The sequence below is a fragment of the Salvia hispanica genome, chromosome 3 (genome assembly GCF_029641045.1).
Source record: "Salvia hispanica isolate PSC_SH4W2 chromosome 3, Shi_PSC_v1, whole genome shotgun sequence".
Classification (NCBI taxonomy): Eukaryota; Viridiplantae; Streptophyta; class Magnoliopsida; order Lamiales; family Lamiaceae; genus Salvia; species Salvia hispanica.
Window position 1 is genome coordinate 3,232,341 of NC_142694.1, and position 23,034 is coordinate 3,255,374.

A 23,034-nucleotide genomic window follows, 5' to 3' on the forward strand; every position below is an offset into this window, starting at 1 on the left:
AAATGTCACTACACACCACGTCACCATCTAAAAAAATGACTAGTTATTACTACAAACTTAAATGTATTCTGTATAATTATGCACACACAGTCACTTCGACTGATTTTACTATATAGTGTAATTGTGTAAATAATTAATGGTTAAATAATCAATAGTTTAGATACGTACAAAATTGTAAGCTATATATAGGTGTGGACAGTGGGCAGTTGCCTCTAAAACTTGGGGTGGACTAATGTCATCCAATAAAATTTTTCGATGTGAACTACTACTTCACTTTACTAAGTATTTTGCAAATTGCAATGAATTTAATAGTAGTTATTGTAAATTAAACTGGTGGGCTAGTGCATCCCTAAACTATCAACCACCGATATATGTTGGTGGATTTGGATGGGAGTTGGAGCTTAATAATTTAACTTAATATTTCTCCTTTATTATGATGGTTACTATTCTAATTAAATTAATCTTACTGTAAATAGAAAATAGTAAGAAAAATCATAAATTTTAGTTCGTTTCGACTTTCGAAGCTGTGAAAATATGTCATAAAAAATTATGAGTTGTATCATTATTCTCAAATTTTCCACGAGATCTAATTTTGGTTGAATTGTTTAATATGACATCCAAAAAATTCTATAAAGATGAGATCCATAAATTTTATCATTTTTCTTTGCACACTTACAATAACTCACCTCGTCATCAATTAGAAACATGTATGTGCCAGATCAACAATATAAATAGAAAACTAGAATATTTTGTCCTGATAAAATGGAAAACAAAAAAAGAAGAAGGGATAAAATTGATATTTTTATGAGTAATTTTTAAAATTGTGAATAAAACCAGAAAAACTAAATCAAAATTTATGATTTTTCTAGAATTTGGTAATGTGAATATCGTAATGTTGGAAGGTATAAGAAGTTGATATCAAATTCAAAATCCCTAAAAACTAGGGGAACAAAGTGATTGTGTGCAGAAAAAATGTGTATGTGCATGTGCACCAATAAATGGGCCATGAAATGTTGTTGAAAGTATCCCTGTTTGACTCTTGTTGGACACGTGTTGGTTATTAAATCAGTTGCCAATATTAAATAATTCATTAATTCATTGTATAATAATAAAACTATGATTAGTAGCAGAAGAATTTTCAATGTTGCAATTGAATTACAAGATCTACTCCAAAACTATTATTTAAATTAAAACCACCCAAAAATAATTAGCAAAGTAATTGTATAAACCGTTATCTACCTGGGGAGGTTTCGGTTGCCAAGATTAAATTTCATGATTAAATATGTATCATGTTTGATTCATAAGATTGAACCCTACAATTTAATACTAGATGAATTGTCTCATGATAATTAATAATAGCCTTCCTTCTCCAACTGAAATAATCTCTTAACTTAATACTAGATGGATAGTCTCGTAATATTAGTCATGACAATCCAAAACCAATAAATCTCATTTTGGCCAACCACATCAGTGGGCTTTAACAAATTTTGAGTATTTCCCAACAAGATTCGGAATCAAAATTCTACTAATAATGGGCCTTACTCCCTAATATAGTAATATTGGACCCAATATATACATTTTACTCAAATTTTGTTATTTACTAGTAGTATTTGTTAGTAGTATTTAATAATGGGCTTCCATATTAACATATTCCTCAACCATTATATTTGTTCATCTATTTAATAATGGGCCCTACACCCTAATATTGGGCCCATTATATACATTTTCTGCTCAATTTTTGTTACTATAGTTTTTAATAATGGGCCTAATTAGTACTAACATTTTTCTCAACCATTGTTATTTGTTCACCTATTGAATATACCCTTATATAAGGCCCATCATGAATACAATTATTAGCCAACCTCAAAACTTTTTTTAAAAAAAATGTACAAATAAATAAATAAATAATAATAGTAAAAAAATGTGGATACTTGGTCCGATCAAGAAGTTTGCCCTTCTTTATGGTTAAAATACGAATTAATCAACTATTTATTATAATGGCTAAATTTAAAATCTTAAGTAAATTTTTTGAAATCTCTTATGCTAATTGAGCAAAATCAAATTCTTATTTAGTAAAATTGATCACAAAATATTGATGGTCGAATAATTTGAAAAAAAAGGGTTGGTCCCTTTGTTTGTTAATGGAAATTTTGGCCTACATTCCAAAACACAAAAATATTTAAAAGGAAAAGGCGCACTCGCGATTTCGTATATAGAATGCAATCTCGCTGTGGGATAAAAATATACTTTCTTCACTAAATGTCCCTTTCCTCTTTTCACTTGAATATAAATAAATAAAACTCATTTTTATAATGATTTGGGCCTGTGTCTCCACTTATTTTAATAAAACAACCTTTTCAGCACTTTGTGAATTTCATAACTACTTAAATTGCCATTTTTCCATCTCAAAGCAAATATGAACACAAAAAGAATTTTGAGTTTGAGTGCCGACTTTGTTTCTGTTTTTGTTTTTTCCTCTTCTTTCAATTGCTTCACTTGTAAGTTGGTGTATACAATTAATGTACGAGAAATCCAACAATTGACACGAATAAATCATTAGCTCACTTTGAAAATTTTTAAATATGCACTTGGGATGTACATTTCTAGATATAGTAAGTAACCTAAACAAGATTTACGTAATTAGACACAATTATATTTTATAAATTAAAACTTCTCAACCCTCAACAACGATTCGACTCATCAAAAATGACCCCAATCTTATTATTTAAGCAATAAATTAATAGAGGATTTGGGAGTCACAATCAACCGGAACAAAATTTAGTTGTCCGAACATATTGACATGTAGTACAATATATATATCTAGTCAATTATAATTACATAAATATTATCTCTCTTTTTACAATTGTGATTGGCTAGACATACCACATGATAATATGTCCGGAACTTTTTATCGTTCATCCCCCTATTTCTCGATTCTTGATGACGAGCTTCAAATCGAAAAAAAGTGATCAATCCAAAAGCAAACAATCAGCTCGTAGCAAGCAGCAAACAACACAAACAATAGCGCAACCACCTACACAACCTCCAAAGGAATATTACTAATATTGTTCTTGTTAATTGTGCTTATCTTTCCATCTAACTAATTTTAAAATTTTGTTCTACTTAATGAGTAATAAATAATTGTTAAGGCGATCATTTCTATTGGTTTAGAATTAACTAGAGATAGTTAAAGAAAAAAACTTTAGATGATTAGACAGGTTATCCGATTTATTCCATAATTGTGGTGTGTATCACTAGAGAAAATACTAGACATAACTATTCTGTTCTTCCATACAGGGAAATGTTTCTAAGAATTGCGAAATAGGATGTGATAAATTATGAAGAGAATCACTTATAAATGTGAGTGGCCTCAAGCCAAAATCTAGATAATTTACTAATTTAATTACTTTCTTTTTAATAATGTAAACATTTTATATGCAGAAAGCTGTAAAAAGTGCTTTATATCACAAGAAAGTGAAGTCCCTACTCCTGTCTTGTCAATCTTCTAAGAGAAGTGATTAGCAGAATTAATTAATTTTAAATTAAGGAAAAGAGCAAACTTTATGCTCATGCTAATTTTTCTGTCTTATACTAGTTTTGCCAATTAGAAAAGTGGGAAGAATATTTCCATAAAGTCACATTTACCCCATATTTTCTACTATAATTCTTTGATTTTCAATTGCATGACCGTCACTTCACTAACTAGATTATTCATGGAGTCTGTTTTAGAAATATTATTGATAATTAACTAAATCGAGCATATAAACACTCCCACAATGAGGGTTATCACCGAATCCCATGATTTCTTTTTCCATAAAATTTTAGACTTATATATTTAGTCTTATTTGTTCATATTCTTTCTCAATAATTTGAATTCCAACCCTATTTACAATTATGCTATTGGCCCAAAAGTGTAACTTTGATTTTCAATCTTTTTCTTAGATTGTTTTGAAGTGTTCACACATATACATGTCTTAATCACAAAGAAGATGCATCATTTGTGGACAATGATTCTTGATTGAAAATAAAGTTGGTCATCTAATTTTGCTATTAAAAAGGGGAGTAAAAGCCTCTAAGTGTGACATGATCAGCTGCATGGAGATAAATATTTTTGGGAGGTGACAAAACTTGAGACACATAATTGCAAAATCTTTGCAACAACTGGAGTTAAATCATCTTCAATTATGTCTAGACCAACCATGGATTAGATTTGACTAGCATGATATTTATTGTTCATATATATAATCATACATTTAGATTTGGGATCAATTATTGATGTCATCTTAGTGTATTTTTATATGATATCTTGAAGTCCTTTTGCAACACTGAAAATTTGAAATGATGATGTGTATATTATGGGACTAATTTTTTAAAAATTCACCAACTTTGATCCAATTTTAATTTTATATAACTTCTAGTAGTAAACCATTGCAGTATTAACGCATTTTTACATGAATATTAAAGCACGAGATTTCAATTTTTCTCAATTAATTGTCACAACAACATAGTTTCATTAAAATAAATATATATTTTTTATAATTTTTATTTTTTCTTATTTTAATTAAATGATGTCGTTTTGACCTCAAACATCACCAACAACATCATTTTCTACACAGATCTGTTAGTAGAAAACATTAAAAATTTCGTATTTTAATACAGTATTCCATTTTCAAATCTTATAACATTGACCAAAATTTTACAAAATTTATTATATTTAAATATCTACTGTGCTTTATTTTCGCGTGCTAGAAAATGTTGGCTCGATTAATATCACACTAGGTTACTTTCGAGATCATTGAAGAACTTACTGAATCACATATATCTTGCTTCTAATTTAATAAAATGAATTGAAATGATTTGTTGGGCATGTGTGAAATCATAATTATGTCAAGTATTTGAAGTAACTAAGGCTGTATTTGTGCAATACTAATGTCAAAAGTTTACTTACAATTTATTACACAGAGTGACATGCAGAAAAATTAATAAGTTTATCACTTTTAGTTTAGTTTAGTTGTTTCCAATGTCATCAATGCACAATGTTAATGAAAAGTCAACACTTATATGATTGATCGCAACATTCTTTGCTTACTTAACATGCAATTTGTTTTATTTATTTTTTATATTTATACTCCTATTTAATTAATCACTTATTCCTATCCTTTTTCAGCCCATGCTGCATCTTTTCAAGTACAAAACGGCTTCATGGTGAAGTTCTATATGGAGTATTATTTATTTATTTATTTTAGGTTCTACTTTTAATTATTGCAATTACACTAATTCTATTTCTGCATTAGTTAACTATGCATGCTTTATTTGATCAAAATTTATCCTTGTTTAAGTACTTCCAAAGTAAGCTAGCAAGCTAGATAGATAGCTAGCTAGTAAACTTTTTAAAACACTTTTAATCACCCTTGGTTATTTTAATCAACCTTTAGATTAGTAATCATAACTATAATTAACAAGATTGTGTAACGTGATTGTACTCAACATATACTTTCCGCCCATTATTATTTTTACATTTATTATAAATAAATGATCAACCATTGCTTGTGAACTCAATAAGTCAAATCAGAAATAACTTTTTTGTTACGAGGTCAATTAAGATATAATGGTGGAAATTAGGCCGGCCAAGTAATTACAACTCTATAACTTAGAGTACACATATAGTAATTCAAAAAAATGATGACTGTGATAAATAAATACCATAATTTTTCGAGTGTGGCTAAGAAAAATGATACCTTAATTTGATGATAAATTATGACCATGATCTAGCTCCTCCAAACGAGCTAGCTCGAGTATGAGTATGACCATGATCAATTGATGATATTAAGTTAAATATGAGCAATTTTGGTATTTATATGTACTAAAATTTGAAAGCAAAAAAAAACACCCACACGCACACAAAGTAGTAGGGCATGACATTAGAGACATGCCTCAGTGCTCATTAATTACATTACTTGTTAGTGGTTTGCTCATGAATCTATGGCCACAAAATCATTAAGTAGGGTTGGCAAAAAATTGCAAATTGCAATATATCAATTAATAAATTTTAATAAAATTATGCATGAAAAATTTCTTATATTTATCACCATTACATGTATAAATACACAGATAGAGAATGGAGCAATTAATAGTACAAGTATAATTCGTACTTGGGTAAATCTTGGAGAGTGAAAGTTTGTAATTTGTTTGACAAATATATATAGGAATAAATTTAGATTAATTTATGAATAAAAAATCACTGCATGATTCAATCAGTTGGTGCTTCTGCAGGAGAAAACACATAATTAGTGTGGGCCTTCTTATGATTCTGTCTTTTTTTATTACATCAATGAAGATTCTAAGCTTTCACGTCTTAACTAACTTTAATTTTTTAATCTTGAATTCCCATGCTTAAATAGGGAGATTGCAATTTGCATATATTTTGGGCCTACTAATAATACTTATATATGTCATGCTTATATATTCTTTCATCATTATATTGACTTAAAAATCCCTTATATAATCTAATAAATTAGGTTTTGGAAGCCATGTAATCATGCCTAATTCCATTGTAAGAATTTTTTTTGTAGGTTTTGCATAAAGCTTAATGCTGATTAAATAATAGTGAGTGAGTATCCCTAATTAGTGGGTGGATTTAAAATGTAAATCATTTAATTGGACCTTGGGCTATAAATTAATTGATCTACTATAAAGTCATTTAAATCTATTTATTTCATAACTCCTAGATAGCCTTTAAGTAGAAAAAAGTTATATATACTCAGAGAAAGTTGTTGGCTTGTACGGAACTATAAACAAATATAATGACAGATTTTCGAGCAATGTCCAAAATTGATCTTGTTTATAATTAGTCTAAATATCTGATCCCAGACAAAATGAATTGATCAGAATAGTAAGTTATAATATTACTTCATCAATTTAACTAAATTGATTTAACGATTAAAGTTCATTTTTCACACCAAACATTATATATATATTTTTCAAAAAATATAATTTATTTCCTCTAATTTTTTGTTCAATTTATACTAGCAATTTGAAACAAGAGGTACGACAAAAAAATCTTTTCGACAAATGTCTGGGACAAAAAATGAACCTTAGTTTTTAAATTGATTATATAATACGGTTTAAGTCCGGTCAAAATGTTTTTTTTTCATCAATTTTAGACGAAATCACTAAAATTGGGTCGATTCGTGTTGTATGCCGTATGGGATTAGAAGCTACCAATTGGATCAATTTGCTCTTATTGAAAATGAGGGTGTGAGAAATAGAAACTCACATATATATACACGCGATCAAAATTTATACATAAGATAGATAAGAATAGGGGTGGGAATATGGATATCGGGTATTGGATTTACCTGTACTCGACCGATATCCACCGGGTATTGGATACCCAATATCCAATTTTATGGGATTGGATATTGAAATTTAAGATAAATCGGGTATTGGGTAACCTGAATGGGTATCAGATATTACCCGAATATCCAATTTATTATTTAAAGCATTTTTTAAATTAGGTTTAGCCATTTTAGGCTTCTCCAAATTCTCAAGTTTTACGTATTGCATAACCAACTCATGTGGTTTTTATATTTTAGTTAATTATTTTGACTTTTAAATTATATAATTGGTTGCTTCTACAGTTTAATTAAATGCATAACTTTTATTATTTTACTTACATATTGCATAACCAATCCCCATAAATATAATCATATACTTTAAAATAAAAGTAACACACTTTTTTTATAGTGTTATAGTACTACAAAATAAATGCAACATTAAAGATATTAGTCAATTTTTTAAATATTTCTATATTTATATTAATATACTAATAAAATTTGATTTTTTATTTATTTATTTACACATGTAAAGAATCGGGTATTTGGGTACCCGATACGTCGGGTATGGATACCCGGGGTGGGTATTGGAGTATCCAAAAATATATCGGGTCGGGTTTTGGATAGACATATAGATGATTTTCGGGTTTGGATACCCGGTCTTTTTGGGTCGGGTATCCACGGATACCCGTATTCCCACCCCTAGATAAGAACAAACTTAGGAAACTGATCCAATTAATTTCAGCAAAAATCGGCTATAAAAAACAAACATATTGAAGTGTACATGCTAAATTAATGATAAACATGAATTAATCAGTCAACGAATATGTCACACTCGTACAGTACCAACTTATTATAAACTCTTATATATAGTGAAACTTTGCTACATAATTTGATAGGTCTCAAAATCAAACATGTATTAGTATTATTTGTAGCTAATGTATTGTAAGGCACTCAAGAGTTGAGAGGGACCATCTTAATAAATTTGAGTTAAGGGTGGATGGAAGGAGCCTTCAAACATGGCCCCCTATTTTAGCCATTTCTTTTTTTAAAATGGTATTAAAACCATATCAAATGAGTGGCTAGCAACACCAATATGTGGGCCTCAAAACTCACACCCAAACAAATTGCCTCTCACATTCACAACTCAATTTTTTCTCATTTGCAATTCCATTACATAATAGCTAGGGAAGAGATATATACATATACATGTACATATACATAGCTACTCTATAGGCCTTTTAACCCTAGGCAAGCTAGATTCTCCAAAACCTAGTTCCCATATAAGAGGAAAAAGAACAAACAATTATAACTATTTTTGGTAATAACTTTTTTGACTTATTTCATACCATTATAGTTTTGTTACTTAACTAGGAAACCACTCTTTAATTATTCTAATAATCTAATTCCTCATATTATTTACTTTTCTTATAATTGTCATTAGACTAAATATTTGGTGTCCTATATATCTCACATTTAAATATTATAAAAATGTATATATATAATCAGGAAACATATTTTTATAATATATACACTGCAGGTTATGACTACACAAGAATTTTCGTACAGGGACCACACAAGAAACACAAAAAATCCAAAAAAAAATGTTTTATTCTTTGATTAGTCTTTTTCATTTACTCCATTATGAATTAATAGTGGTCAAAGTCCAAATTTGATGCATGGTTTTTATGAAATTTCGTAGAATAATTATGTAAAAATCGGCGGCTGCCTACTTGTATAATTTAATAAGACAAATTAAATGGGTTGCATTAATACGTACATATATAAATTAGAGATAAAAATAAATAGATAAAATGTGAGAGAAATATTCCATTACGAAATAATTTTAGAAAATGTGATATATTATACTTCATGTAATAAATAAATAGATATTAAATGTGAGAGAAATATTCCACAATGAAATAAGTTTAGAAAAATGTGATACTACTCCATGCATGTAACACTAATGAGATTTATTAGTAATTTAAAACACCCTATTGTAATATTGAAATATCAGGGACAATAACCTAAATAGTCTGGTATATATGGTTCCATCCAATCATATTCTCTATTTGAAAACTTTACAAAATAATGTTTATAAAATTGACAAGAAAATAATTAATTAATCAATTATTGGAAGCGTGTCCATCTTTATTTCGTAAATAGCAACAATGTGTGGAATAATGTGTCATCCAACAATCTACACAAAACTATTCTAGGCTTATAACATGATAAATAAAGGGAGAGCAGTACTGACAACTTCGAACAATTGGGATTGGACAAATTGATTTTATTGAAGGAAAAAGTGGATTTTATTGACTCATGGTATTCTCCAGAGGCCTAAAACATATTTTTAATAAATATATAAATATTTACTAAAACTAACCCACCCCCACTCATATATATCTATATGCATACATACAAACACATAAATAGTTTGGGATGTTGTTAAGTTAACAAATATGATTAACACATTATTAAAGCGGTAAATCGAATTTTGTGTAAATTATGGCATGGAAGGAATAAATTCTAGTGTTGGAAAGCATTTATAGTCGAATATTTTGAAAAATGCATACTTTTTTCTTTTTCAAATAAAAAAATATCGGAACTATTGTCACATGGCGAGCAAGATGAATGGACGCGATACTTTCTAGGAAACTCGACCCGATCAATTGACCTGATTCTAGAACAAGCTTGGTGCATATATGTATGTGTCTAATTAATAATTTTTCAACCATGTTTTGTAAGCTATCACTAATGATAAGTTCAATTAGTACCGTACCACATGGTTAATGTTAATTTGGTATTATAATAGTTTATAGTATTTGATTTTTTATATAGGTGGAAAGTAATGTTTAAATTTGAGTGGAAAGTAAAAAAGAAGAGCTAGCTAGGGAAATGGATAGGTACCCAGCCCAGTGTGAATTAAAAGGCCAACGCAATGCCAACCCACAAACTATACTTTTCTAACCAATGAAAAGAAATGAAGGTATATTAGTTTAATTCGACTTGTACTATCGCTAAATTGACTTATAATCTTAATAAGTACTAATTCATTAAAATATTTATATAATACCACTCACTGGGTTTCTTTAATTGGACATCCAATGACTTAATCTAATTTCGCATATGACGAACAGAGTGACGTTATTTACTAATATTGAAATGCAAATGCAACCATCTAATTAATAGTTCTAGCTTATTTGAATTTAACTTATTCATCCCTATAGTGTACCTATTTATATTATAATGTAGTAACTAGTTAATACCGGTAATAACTAGTTAATTCATTAATCACTTTCAAATTATTCTTAAAAATATATAATCATACATGATAATTATTTTTACTAAATTCATACCAAGGGATGTATTCAAATTAAATCATAACCAAATCTTATTAGCTAGATAGTACTATTAAACACTATTATTAAATATTAAGTCATTGGATTGGAATATCTTATAGATATAATAAACCGGTGGGGATATAAATTATTTTCAGTAATGGTATAAGTTATTTTTCTCATTTGATTCGATTAACATAATTAATATGATTATTTATGTATCTATCTTAGATTTCAGGCCATTTTCTTCGTCATATTGTTCATGTGAGTTCATTCCACGACAATATAAAAAATTGAAATTTACATGTGAATAAATATGAATTAAAAACTAAAAATGAAGTACATAACTCACATTTTTCTTGTTGATGACTTGACGTAACAAACTCACATGTCACGTCTGAATTAAAGAAATTTACATTTTCACCAAAAAATCGTTTTTGTTTTTCACACTATTTAATAAACCACATAAATTAATAATAATACTAGTAATCATAAACTGTATCCTGCAAGCTCAGCTAAATCCTCCCACACCAATTTGATACAAATGATTTGTATGATGCATTTAAAAGAGTGAGATTTGGTAGGAATTAATTAATCAAAGTATAGATTTTCAAATCTTCTTTATCATCACACAAAGAACGTATCCAAATAACCATCATTAAATTTGTTTCTAAGATACGAAATCAGTGTGTGTTCAATCCAAACTCCAAACATCACAACCCAATCCAGCCATATCCGTTACTATAGTTTATAACCCAATTTATCACAAATATTGAAGTCAAAACTTAAAAAAAAGTTTCACACATGTACCTATATAAACATTATATATAAACACACAACATATCCTAAGCAAACAAACTATAATCAAGAGAAAACATATGGGAGAAAATCTACCAGTAGTAGCACGTTTAATTCCTTTCATACTCCATACTCAACGAAACATACAGACAAAAGCATCATAATCTAATCCCAGTCATAAAGGAACTGAATTGGGCCTAAATATATATCGTACGAAAGCCCAGATCGTCGCACAGGCCTCCACAACCTCATGTATTCGTTAGATCGATTCACTTTCCTTTCAGACTCCACAAACTATAATCAAGATAGAAAACATACGGTAGAAAGTCTACCAGTAGTAGCACTTTTACTTCCTTTCATGCTCCATACTCAACGAAACATACAGACAGACAGACAAAAACATCATAATCTAATCCCAATCATAAAGGAACTGAATTGGGCCTAAATATATATCGTACGAAAGCCCAGATCGTCGCACAGGCCTCCACACCCTCACGTATTCGCTAGATCGATTCACTTTCCTTTCCGACTCCAGAATCACCTTTTATCTACCTATCTAGTCACTCACTCAACTCAAAAACACACACAAAAAACACACACAACATACACTATATATATGCCCCACCAGCATTAGTTTCTGTTCACCGCTCACTTGTGTAAATCAAAAATCGACTCCAAACTTCTCACCGCTTCAAAATCACTTCAAAATCAACCCTCTCTCTCTCTCTCTCAAACATATACATATAAATAGATACAATTTCCATCTTTGTTTTGAGAAATCGTATTTATTCTCGAAATGAATGCTGATTGATCAGCACCCTACCCATCGCTACCACCTCCAAAGATTCAAATTCAATTCAATCACTCACCCCAACACCAAATTAAACCTCATTCCATCACAATTGGATAAGAATTCAATTAACCCTCTCCCCTCTCTCCCCAACCAATCCCCCAAATTGAAAAACAGAGCAAAATTCAGTTACCAAAGATTGAATTTGATCACTCAAATCAATCCATGGACAATGATTACCTAAGAGAGATGGAGGGAAAATCCGCCCACGACCCCTACACCAAGTCCGCCGTGGTCGCGGGGCCGCTGATCGTCGGCGCCGGCCCCTCGGGGCTGGCGGCGGCGGCGTGCCTGAAGGAGCGCGGCGTGCCGTCGCTGGTGATCGAGAGGTCCAGCTGCATCGCGTCGCTGTGGCAGCTCAAGACGTACGACCGGCTGAAGCTGCACCTGCCGAAGCAGTTCTGCGAGCTGCCGCTGATGGCGTTTCCGGCGGATTTTCCGACGTATCCGGACAAGCAGCAGTTCGTGGGGTACCTGGAGGCGTACGCGGCGCGGTTCGGAATCCGGCCGGTGTTCAACCAGGCGGTGGTGAGCGCGGAGTATGACGGGAAGCTGCAGATGTGGAGGGTGAGGACGGACGCGGCGGCGGAGTACGTGTGCAGGTGGCTGATCGTGGCGACGGGGGAGAATGCGGAGGCGGTGGTGCCCCGGATAGAGGGGATGGGGGAGTTCGGGGGGAGCGTGGTGCACACGAGCGGCTACAAGAGCGGGGCGGTGTACGAGGGGAAGAGGGTGCTCGTTGTCGGGTGCGGGAACTCCGGCATGGAGGTTTGCTTGGATCTGTGCAATCACAATGCAAGGCCTTCTCTTGTGGTTAGAGATACAGTGAGTTTTTTTTTTTTTTTTTTTTGAATTCATTTTTTTTTGTATTAGTGTATTTGTGCATGGGAGGGAAGGTAGTTATGTGTTTTTTCTTGGGATTTGTTGTGTTGTTACACACACAGTATTGTGTTTTTTTTCTATTTTGGTAAAAAAAAACCCTAATTTTTGGTGATAAGGGAAGAAAATAACTTTTTATTTTAATGGGAGTGGGATGGGATTTGGGGAAAAGATCTCTTCTTTTTCTTTTCAGGTTGTAATAGTTCAAGTTCCAAAGGTTTTTTTTTTTTAATTTTAGTGAAGCAACTTATGTTTTTTAATAGGTGCAAGAAAGAGAGAAAATGGAAAAAACAAAAAAAGAAAAGAGAACATCCTTAAAAATGTTGATGTATTGCACTTTCTTGGGATGCTCAAGCATGCGCAAATGGCTGGGAAAAGGGTTTTCAAGATTTTGTATTTTATAGGTGGAAGAACAACAAGTGAATTAGCTGGAGATTAATGTGTAGGAAATGATAATACTAATAAACTCAATCTTTGTATGATTAATTTCTCTCTTTATCTTTTTCTTTAATTGAGTTGAGACCCATGTTCTTTTTTGGTACAACTTTTTTTACATGGGCTTTGTTGATGAATTTAGGTGCACATTCTACCAAGAGAGATGATGGGGAGATCGACTTTCGGGCTGTCCATGTGGTTGCTAAAGTGGCTGCCCATGCGCCTTGTCGATCGGTTTTTGCTAGTCTCGTCATGGCTAGTGCTAGGCGACACCGCCCGCTACGGGCTCGACAGGCCCCGGGTGGGGCCTCTCGAGCTCAAGAGCTTGTCCGGGAAAACCCCGGTTTTGGACGTAGGAACCCTTGACAAGATCAAAAGTGGAGACATCAAGGTACAATTAATTTTGATCAAATCAAATCAAAACGCTCCTTTAATCTTGTCACTCCACTTTTGTACAAACATTCTTTTGCTATTTTAGTAGAGAAATTAATTAATGTATTGTTGATTAATTGATGATTAGATATGCCCCGGAATTCAAAGGCTATGGTATAAATCAGCAGAATTTGTGGATGGAAGAGTGGAAAATTATGATGCAATAATACTAGCAACTGGTTACAAAAGCAATGTACCATGCTGGCTAAAGGTATAATATCGGCTGCCTTCTTTTTACATTACATAGTTTACCTTAAATTTGTAATGCATTCACTACTTCAAAGTACTAAAGAGAAAAAGGCATGTTTGGCTGAATTTGTTTCTCTCTCCTCCTCAGAAAAGTGAGATGTTCTGTGAGAAAGATGGGCTCCCAAAAAGGCCATTTCCGAATTGCTGGAAAGGCGAATGTGGCCTATACGCGGTTGGGTTCACCAAACGCGGCCTTCTTGGGGCGTCTATTGATGCCAAGAACATCGCTGCAGACATCGCGAGCTCTTGGAAGCAAACCATCTCGCCGCCCAAATACTCCCCGAATTTCATGCAAAAACACCTTTAATCTCGATGATGATGATGGCGCCTTTGTTCGGTGTTTCCTCCCTTTTTAAGGGTGGGGGCCGGGGAGAGATGGGCTCTGCCCGGCCCTTAATGCCCATGTCGGGTTTTATGGAGTCGTGGGTTGGACTTAAGCAAGAAAAATACGGATGAAAGAAAATTGGAGAATTTTTGGGGGTGCTAATGTTTGAGATACAAGGATTGGTACCAAAGGAATCTCCATGAAAAATTAAGGTTGATTTTGTTAGGGTTTATAGTAGTAGTAGTAGTAGGTGCAGTACATTTTGTACATGGAAATTTTCATCTCTAATTTCATTAGTGATTTATTGACTTTTAATTGCTAGGTGAAGAATTCTTGAAAGTGGATGGATTGTGTTCTCGAGTGGTTTAATTATATGTTAATTAATTTTTGCAATGCCATGCTTTTTAATTTTTAATTTTTTTTGGTGATGTGATGAGGTTGAGAGGAAGAATGGTTGTTGTGTAGGAATGTGTAGAAGGTACACAATTAAAAGAAGATGGTGAAATTTTGATACCAAAATTGAATTGTGGCTCATTTAGTGCAATTTTAAAGAGTTGTGACAAATTGGATGGAGAAATGATTGCTATCCCCAGTAGTAGATAGGACCACTAAAATTAAAGAATTAACCAAATTAATGTGCCAGACTCGTCAGATTGTGCTGTGCCAAGAAAATTAAAAATGGTAGACTTGACTATTTTTTTTATATGTACCCTTCAAATTAAAAACACACACATGCATCAACAAGTTTAATTTTGTAATATTTGGTAGTGTAATAACTAATTAACAAGTAAAAACTAGGAAACCGAAAAGTATTAATCATGTGTGGATCCAAATTTATATTGTAATTTTGCTAGTATCTAAAATAAAATTTGAATTCGTTCAAACAATTTTGTCTCATTAAATAACTTGGCACAAGACTCCTCTTTAGCTTTGTAGTATAACTTTTTTAGTGATATAAAGTGATCTTTTATGGTCTGATGCTGTGATGCATATAAAGGGATCGATTATAATATTAGTATATATAGAATTCTAAAAATAGCTTCGTCACATAGACCCAACCATTATTCGCAACTTATTTGGATATTTCATACTTTGGCACCATTATTATTTCATCACTTATACTCCCTCCGTTCCACAGTAATAAAGACGTTTCGTTTTGAACTCTCGTTTTAAAAAATGATAATAAATAGTTAAAGTGGAGAAAGAGTAAAATAAGAGAGAGAATAATGTAGTGAAGAGTCTTATCTACAATATTCTCTCTTACTTTACTCTTTCTCCACTTTAACTATTTGTTATTATTTTTTTCAAAATGAGTGCTCAAAACGAAACGCTTCTGTTACTGTGGAACGGAGGGAGTACTAAAAAATCGATTTTGTTAAAGAAACATTTTGCAAATTAATTGAATTCGGAATATAATATCAAATCTAGTGTGGGGGTGCTTAAACTAGTTTAGTTTTAAATATCAAAAGGGATTAACAAAATTCCTAATTTGCCATATCATATCGATAAAGAATAGCTTTTATATGCATTCATAATAATCTTCCACGTTTCGATTGTAGCTAAAGTTTTGGTGGAAGAGAAGGTACACATACACCCATTAAAAAAAGTATATTCGTTAATTATTAAGCCATGGGCTGAAATCAATCAATATAAAAATGATATGAATTCAATCTACCACTTTTTTAAATTCCCATCTCATAAAAATATCTCTAGCTACCTCGAATTTCTAGTTTTCTACACATATCCACCAAACACAATCTTGATAACATTATTTATCAAATTAATTTTAATTTTATGTAGTATATCTTTACAATATGAATATGACTATTTTGATATGCATAGAAAACGACAAAAATTGAAGAAAAAAAAAAAAAAATCACCTGCATTTTATTGTTGATTTTGCGTCTCTATAGGTCTTCACTAACTAATTACTCTTTAATAAAATATTATAATGAGGGTTATGATTAGTGTTTTTTAAAGTAACTAAGAGTTCATTGAACCTGAAAATACCAATTCATGCATAGGCCGAAAGAAAGATGGTATCCTCTTTTAAGGCAAAAAAGAGAGCATGTCCTAAGTTAATCCCCTTAATTCGGTAAATTGTGTTCTTCTTTGGCAATATTTTTGGCATCCACTTCATTTTCAATAATTTTAGTACTATATGCTAATATCTACATAAAAATTTAGATTATTAACAAATTCTCTTATAATTCATAAAATATTACGGAGCATGGATAAGAAAAAGAGAGGGAAAAAAAATCAAATTATAAAATTACATGCAATTAAATATGGTAGAAGTAAATGAGATGCCTCCACATAACTAAATAGAAGTAATATGCAAAGATATAGTATTAAATTTTGAGAGAGAAAAGGGAGTTTAATTCGGGTAAAGTGTGATCACTTAATGTGTGCTTTGTTTTAGTAGTAGTGCATATATAATCTGATTGCTAAGAGATTTGCCGGTTCCAAAATTAACTTTTTATTTAGGTGGAAGACTTATACTATAAACAATTAAACATCCTCGATTGTTTATAATGTTGTTATATTTATATATGTTATATTGTTTTCTCACATCAAAAAAGTAATATAAAATGAAGTATGCAAAACGAAATTCAACCTGGAGCTGGGCATTAGAAGCATATTTCTCAGGTCTTTGGATAATTCCCCGAAAAGAATTTTAGTTTTATTCTTTCAAGAATTACACATGCTTATGAAATAGTATCAACTGTGAGTTAATTGTAAAAAGTGATCTTATTCTTTTAATGTAGAAATAATTTATTTTTTAAAAAACACAAATTTTGTGACAGTACTGCGTGTGAAAAAAACTAGTAGTAATTTTAATAGTTTCGTGCACTTTTAATAGTGTGTGTGCTTGCTTACATCGTAGTTCACAAAATATATATGGAGATTGATCCATAAAATCAACCGTCTAGAATATTCTCAATTAATATTTTTTTTAAAACACCAAATTCCGTTTAAATGTAACTTTAACCATTCGATTAATCAAATCGAGCTTTTGAAGGGTAAACTAAAAGGGAAAAAAAAAAAAGAAAAGGCACCTATTCTACACCTATTTACTAATCACACTATGAATGGTTAAAGAAAATTGTTAACAATAAATAAATTGGGCTACATAGATATTATAGGCCCAAAATAGGGGTTGGTAAGATACTAGGTGGTCTTTCTTTGCATGCTATGAAGCCACATGCATATTTTTTTCTTTATAGTTCCAAAATAAAAATTAGAACATTACAATAGTGTAATGAACATGCATGCTTGCACTTCTCAGCAACTTTTGTGTGCCTACTTATATAACTTTCTCAATAAAAAAACATGGGTAAAATCTGTCACAACCCTTTTTCTCTTCTTCAAAAAAATTTTCTTTTGCCCTTCCTTGGAATATTCTTTCTACAAACTTGACGGCTTAGAATTATGGTTCAATTTTGTTTATAGGTAAGTTTAGATGCTCACTCGGACCCTTTAGATCCTTTTTAGTATGTGCCCACTAGGATCCACGTGTTTGTGTCAGGTTCGACTCACCACTCATGTATGCCTTTGTACGTGCCAGATTATCTATAGGTTTTTAATTCTGTATAATCAGTCAGTTAACATTATCATCAGTCGATCACTCACTAGATGGTTTCTAATATAACAACCGGCGGATATACATGCCGCATTCTTCTATATATCTTTGTTTTAGGTCCTAACGAGTTAAGTAAGTATCCCCATTTGTTAGTTGGACTTCAATTCTTCACAAGTTGTGGTAATCAAATGATTTGAAAGACCTAATCTTTTGGGGTGTAATCCCAATTACCAAACCCTAATATATTGCTTTTAGAAATAAAATCTAGGGTTTTGAAGTACTTTTGCAAAAAAATAAAAATGTAAGCACAAATAGTGGTCCAAGTGCTATAGTCCTAGAGTACTATTCATTTTATCCACATGCTAATGATGGAGGGCACTATTTTATACACCTCTTTACGTACGCACATGCAATATCAATAAACCATCCAATTTTTATTTGATTTTTTTTAAAAAAAATGTATGCTACATTTTGTACTCTTGGTTTATTTTACGAATAAAGCAAAATTTAAATTTCTTTGGATTTTTATTTATTGTGGTCCAACAACAATTTATTGTATGAACTGTAATATATAAAAGAATTGTGTTTGGGGTGAGGGGTTATGGACCATATTGAATTGGTGTCAGCATCATATCGGGTAGATGGGGTATGTTATTTGTCAATGATGATTGAAATATTCTTCGTGTAAAGAGTACAAAATTTAATGATTGGGATTAATTCTTTGTCATCATGGTTTATTTGATGAGAATGTTTGTCATAGCTCATAAATGTATGCTTTGGTTTCTCCATTGGAAGAATGCGTTTTATGCGTAAATATACACATACGTTAATTATATAATAATATTATATGTTTGAAATCGGGAAAAGCTATATGGCCACATATAATATAATCCGAAGGCGGGATTGGGATAGGCAATAAGGGTTATGCAAGTGCCTGAACCAAGGACCTACGGTCTATGGAAGTCGGGGCTCATATTCGGTCAATATTGGATCAAACAAAACAATAGTATTGGTCGTAGTACCGACCTTCTAGTCCCTAATGAACACACGATCGATAATGTTGGAAGATCATTGAGTCCGTACACTATTAATCTATTATGCATATTCTCTTGAATTTTGATAAAAATACTTTATGATGAACTATGATATGACTAAATAACACTAGTATTTTTTTGAAATAATATCTGTATTCATAGCATTTTATAAATGACAATGAAAGAGTTGAAAGAATTGAAAGCTCAACTATAAATGTTAGTAGTAGACAAGGATATCATCCAATTATTCAGCGAGACATCGTCTATTACGTACTACTAGTTAAGTTTTTAGAAAATTAATTATTTGGAGGATACATATATAGGTCGGAATTGAGGGGGTTTAAGCACCCCTTATTCAAAAACATTTTATTATATGCATAATAAATAAATTAAACATGTTTAAAAAGGGCATAATTTTCTAAGTGAAGGCGTGAAAATTAGTTAAAATCAGTAGAAGTCAAGAAGCATGAAAACCGACATAAACGGGTGTGATTTCAACGTCCCACATTAATCCGTAAAGAAAATTGAAAATTATACATATAATTAATAAGTGGGTTCGTCAACTCTCCTATCCACATATAAACCAACAATTTTATCAAAATCAAATTATTGTTGCTATCAAAGCTCATTACGCCGTCGTATTGCTACTAACTAAGCACGATGATAAAAGGTCAAATTAATCTCTAGTGAGTTAGGTCGGTTCATATTGGGAAAAACAATTAAATTAAGAAGCACTATTCTAATACTAGTAAACTTTAATCTCGTGCAATTACTCACAAATTGTGCAAAAGAGGTAATATTTGAAACATTTGCTAAAGAACTTGAAACATTTGAAGCTGAATCATGATTTTGAGACATTTAAGACTACATAGATTGCGTGCAAGGTATTCCTATGTAGAAAGAATTATATGTGGTATCCAAATTATGCAGTCATTACTTCACCAATTAATTAAGATATCATGTAATTTCTTTCTATTATTAAAAAAAGTGCATTATTTTAAATTAATTTTGCGGTCCAGCGGTATCAATGCAATTTGTGGAGGCTCTGAGAAGGATGCTGACAGGCCAATTAGTGCCTTGAGCATATGATATTTTTCTTTTATTTTTACCCCTTTAGGAATTATATTTACTGATTATTCAAATTATAAAAAATATAAAATATTCAAATTAAAAAAGTGAGCTGTGTTTTGAAATATTTAAAAATTAGTAGTAGAAAATTAAATTTGTGTAATTTACAAATTGGATAAACCAGGGTCTATTTGATGACATGGAAAAGGTAAGAAAATAGACATTTATTGGGCTTCTTCTCATGTTTGATATCGATGACTAATTCGCAGGAGGCCCGTGAATAATTATGATATTATTTCATACTCCTATTCCTATATGAACACTAAATTTTATAATAAAAACTTAATTTAATTTTTATAAGTATTAATATTACATTACTACTAGGGTAATTAGTTTCAAAAGTATTGATTCAATTTAATATTTTTGTTACAGAAAAAGTAAATCAAAATATTTTTAAATACATATAGAACTAATATATTAGTACAAATAAAAATTAAATCCATATTGTTTTTCTTACGATTGAGAAATAGGAGTATAATTTTATGTAACTTCAAATAATTATATTGATTTAATTAGTAATACATACTCCCTCTGTCCCACATTACTTGAGTCATTTCTTTTTTGCACTCGTTTTGAAAAAATAATAATAAATAATTAAAATAGAGAGAAAGAAAAGTAAGAGAGAAAATAATGTAGAGAAGAGTCTTAACTATATCATTCTCTTTTACTTTACTTTCTCTCCACTTTAATTATTTATTATTATTTTTTCAAAACGAGTGCAAAAAAGAAGTGATTCAAGTAACATGGGACGGAAGGAGTATTAAAATTAAATATATGAACTAATCTAAAAAAAAAAAACTAGACTGCTTTAATAGGTCAAATCATCGAATAAAATCTTCATGAAAAAACCACCAACACATTAATGCCAAATGGTAGACCATGATACAAAATGCCACCTAATGTCAAGTTGATTGTCAACTAATAACAACATCAACACAACTAATCAAATTAAGCCCAAACAACCACTAGTTGGTAGAGGCTCCCATTTATAGAATTAAGTTTGAAAATTCCCAAAAATGACCCAAACCCATCACAAAGAATCATAATTTCCAAGAGCTTATCATAACTATTTGTATAGATATAATGTGATATGTCCTTTGACTAAAAATAGACCCCATGTTGAAATTATTGTATTTTTCACAATGGCCCACAAATTTTTCCAGTATCTTTGGGGTGGAGAGCAAGAAAAGAAAGCCCTTTATGCATAACATGCAAGAAAAGATCCATACATCATAGGCGCATGTAAATTGATGAAAATGACACATCATGAATTCATCATCATCTTCACACATAATATCATCAATGCCTAAGATCATCAGAGAATATACAGATCACCACCATTTCACTCACCTCACAGTGTGTGTTTGTGTGTGAAAATTATTATTTTAGGGACCAGAAAGACCACTTTGTGTTTATTTTATTTTTTCTAAATAGGATTCAAAATATCCTTATGATCATACTTCATTCCACTAGATTCTTAAAGTGCAAAAAGTGTATGTTTTGGTGTCCCCAAGTTACTTACACCTCTAGGTCAAAGTATTGTATATGAAAGTTCATTTAGTGTCCATACCAATATTCGGGAGTTTTTGTTTTCAATGCAAAAAAAAAATGCTCAAACTACTAAAGGTAATTAATGAGTGGTGGTTTTTTCATCGAGACACCCAATAAGAATATGCTAAGAACAAAAAACATAAGCCAGATACAAAGCCAAAAAACGCCTTCATCCACGTTCTATACAATTTTATAGTTGTCCAATCAAATATCTGGTGGTAAATAACTCGAAATCGGCACAATCCAATACCTGAGATCCGAATGGACAACCGTAGGCAAGCCGGGGGACAATAAAGATACAACACTAAGGCAAGCATAAATTAATATGCATAATTTTGTTATATACATAAATTAATACTATTAAAAAGTAAAACAAACTCAAATCGACTAGATTCTATTTTGATACCGCACTATTAATTTGATGGTGGAAAATCTATATAATATCTATCTATCATTACACTTTATCTGTCATTTGAGATACTTATCTCTCAATATCTTTCCTTTTTACTGCCTTCCCTTTTTCCTTCTACGGAAACAGATAATTCAACTAACAAAAGTTGGTGTTTTTTTCTTAATTTTTCGAATATTTTTATCTCTTTGATTGGGACACATCTTTTGAAGACATGGAATCTAAAGTATCTGTCGAAAGCCCGTGTTCGAATTTTCCGAAACGATCTTACAAATAGTGAATATTCCTCTCCCTAAAAGGTATCTTCCTCGATCAAAAAAAAAAACAAGAAAAATGAAGAAAATTAATTAATACTTAGTATAATTATATAGTTTGTAACCTACTTTCCTTCTGTTAATAACTTGTTTGTAGCATTTCTAGAAATTAACCACACAAACACGAGTTGCTATTTTGATGAAAACAACTTTGTGATACTTAATTACTCATAAAACGAATCTTGAGTTTTTATGGAAGCTGTTTCACTATTTAAAGTGTAATTTGGATTATCGTTGCTTTGGTTATGTTGGCTACTTTATTAGTCAAATGTCGTGGCATACTTTAATCATGTAGGCCACTTTAGAGGTTGATTTTTAATTAGATGCAGAATTAAAATGTGGGTAAATACTATTTTGCCAGCTATTTTGCAA

At 31.2% G+C, this 23,034-nt stretch overlaps 1 protein-coding gene across 1 annotated transcript; it reads left to right on the forward strand.

Moving 5' to 3' along the window:
- The first annotated feature begins 12,131 nt into the window (after nucleotides 1-12,131).
- LOC125211436 (indole-3-pyruvate monooxygenase YUCCA6-like) lies at nucleotides 12,132-15,036 on the forward strand. The gene is made up of 4 exons (XM_048111227.2): nucleotides 12,132-13,148; nucleotides 13,780-14,028; nucleotides 14,158-14,280; nucleotides 14,407-15,036. Exons 1-4 carry the CDS (start codon nucleotides 12,489-12,491, stop codon nucleotides 14,623-14,625), a joined length of 1,251 nt encoding a protein of 416 aa, XP_047967184.1. The 5' UTR covers nucleotides 12,132-12,488; the 3' UTR covers nucleotides 14,626-15,036.
- Nucleotides 15,037-23,034: the final 7,998 nt, after the last annotated feature.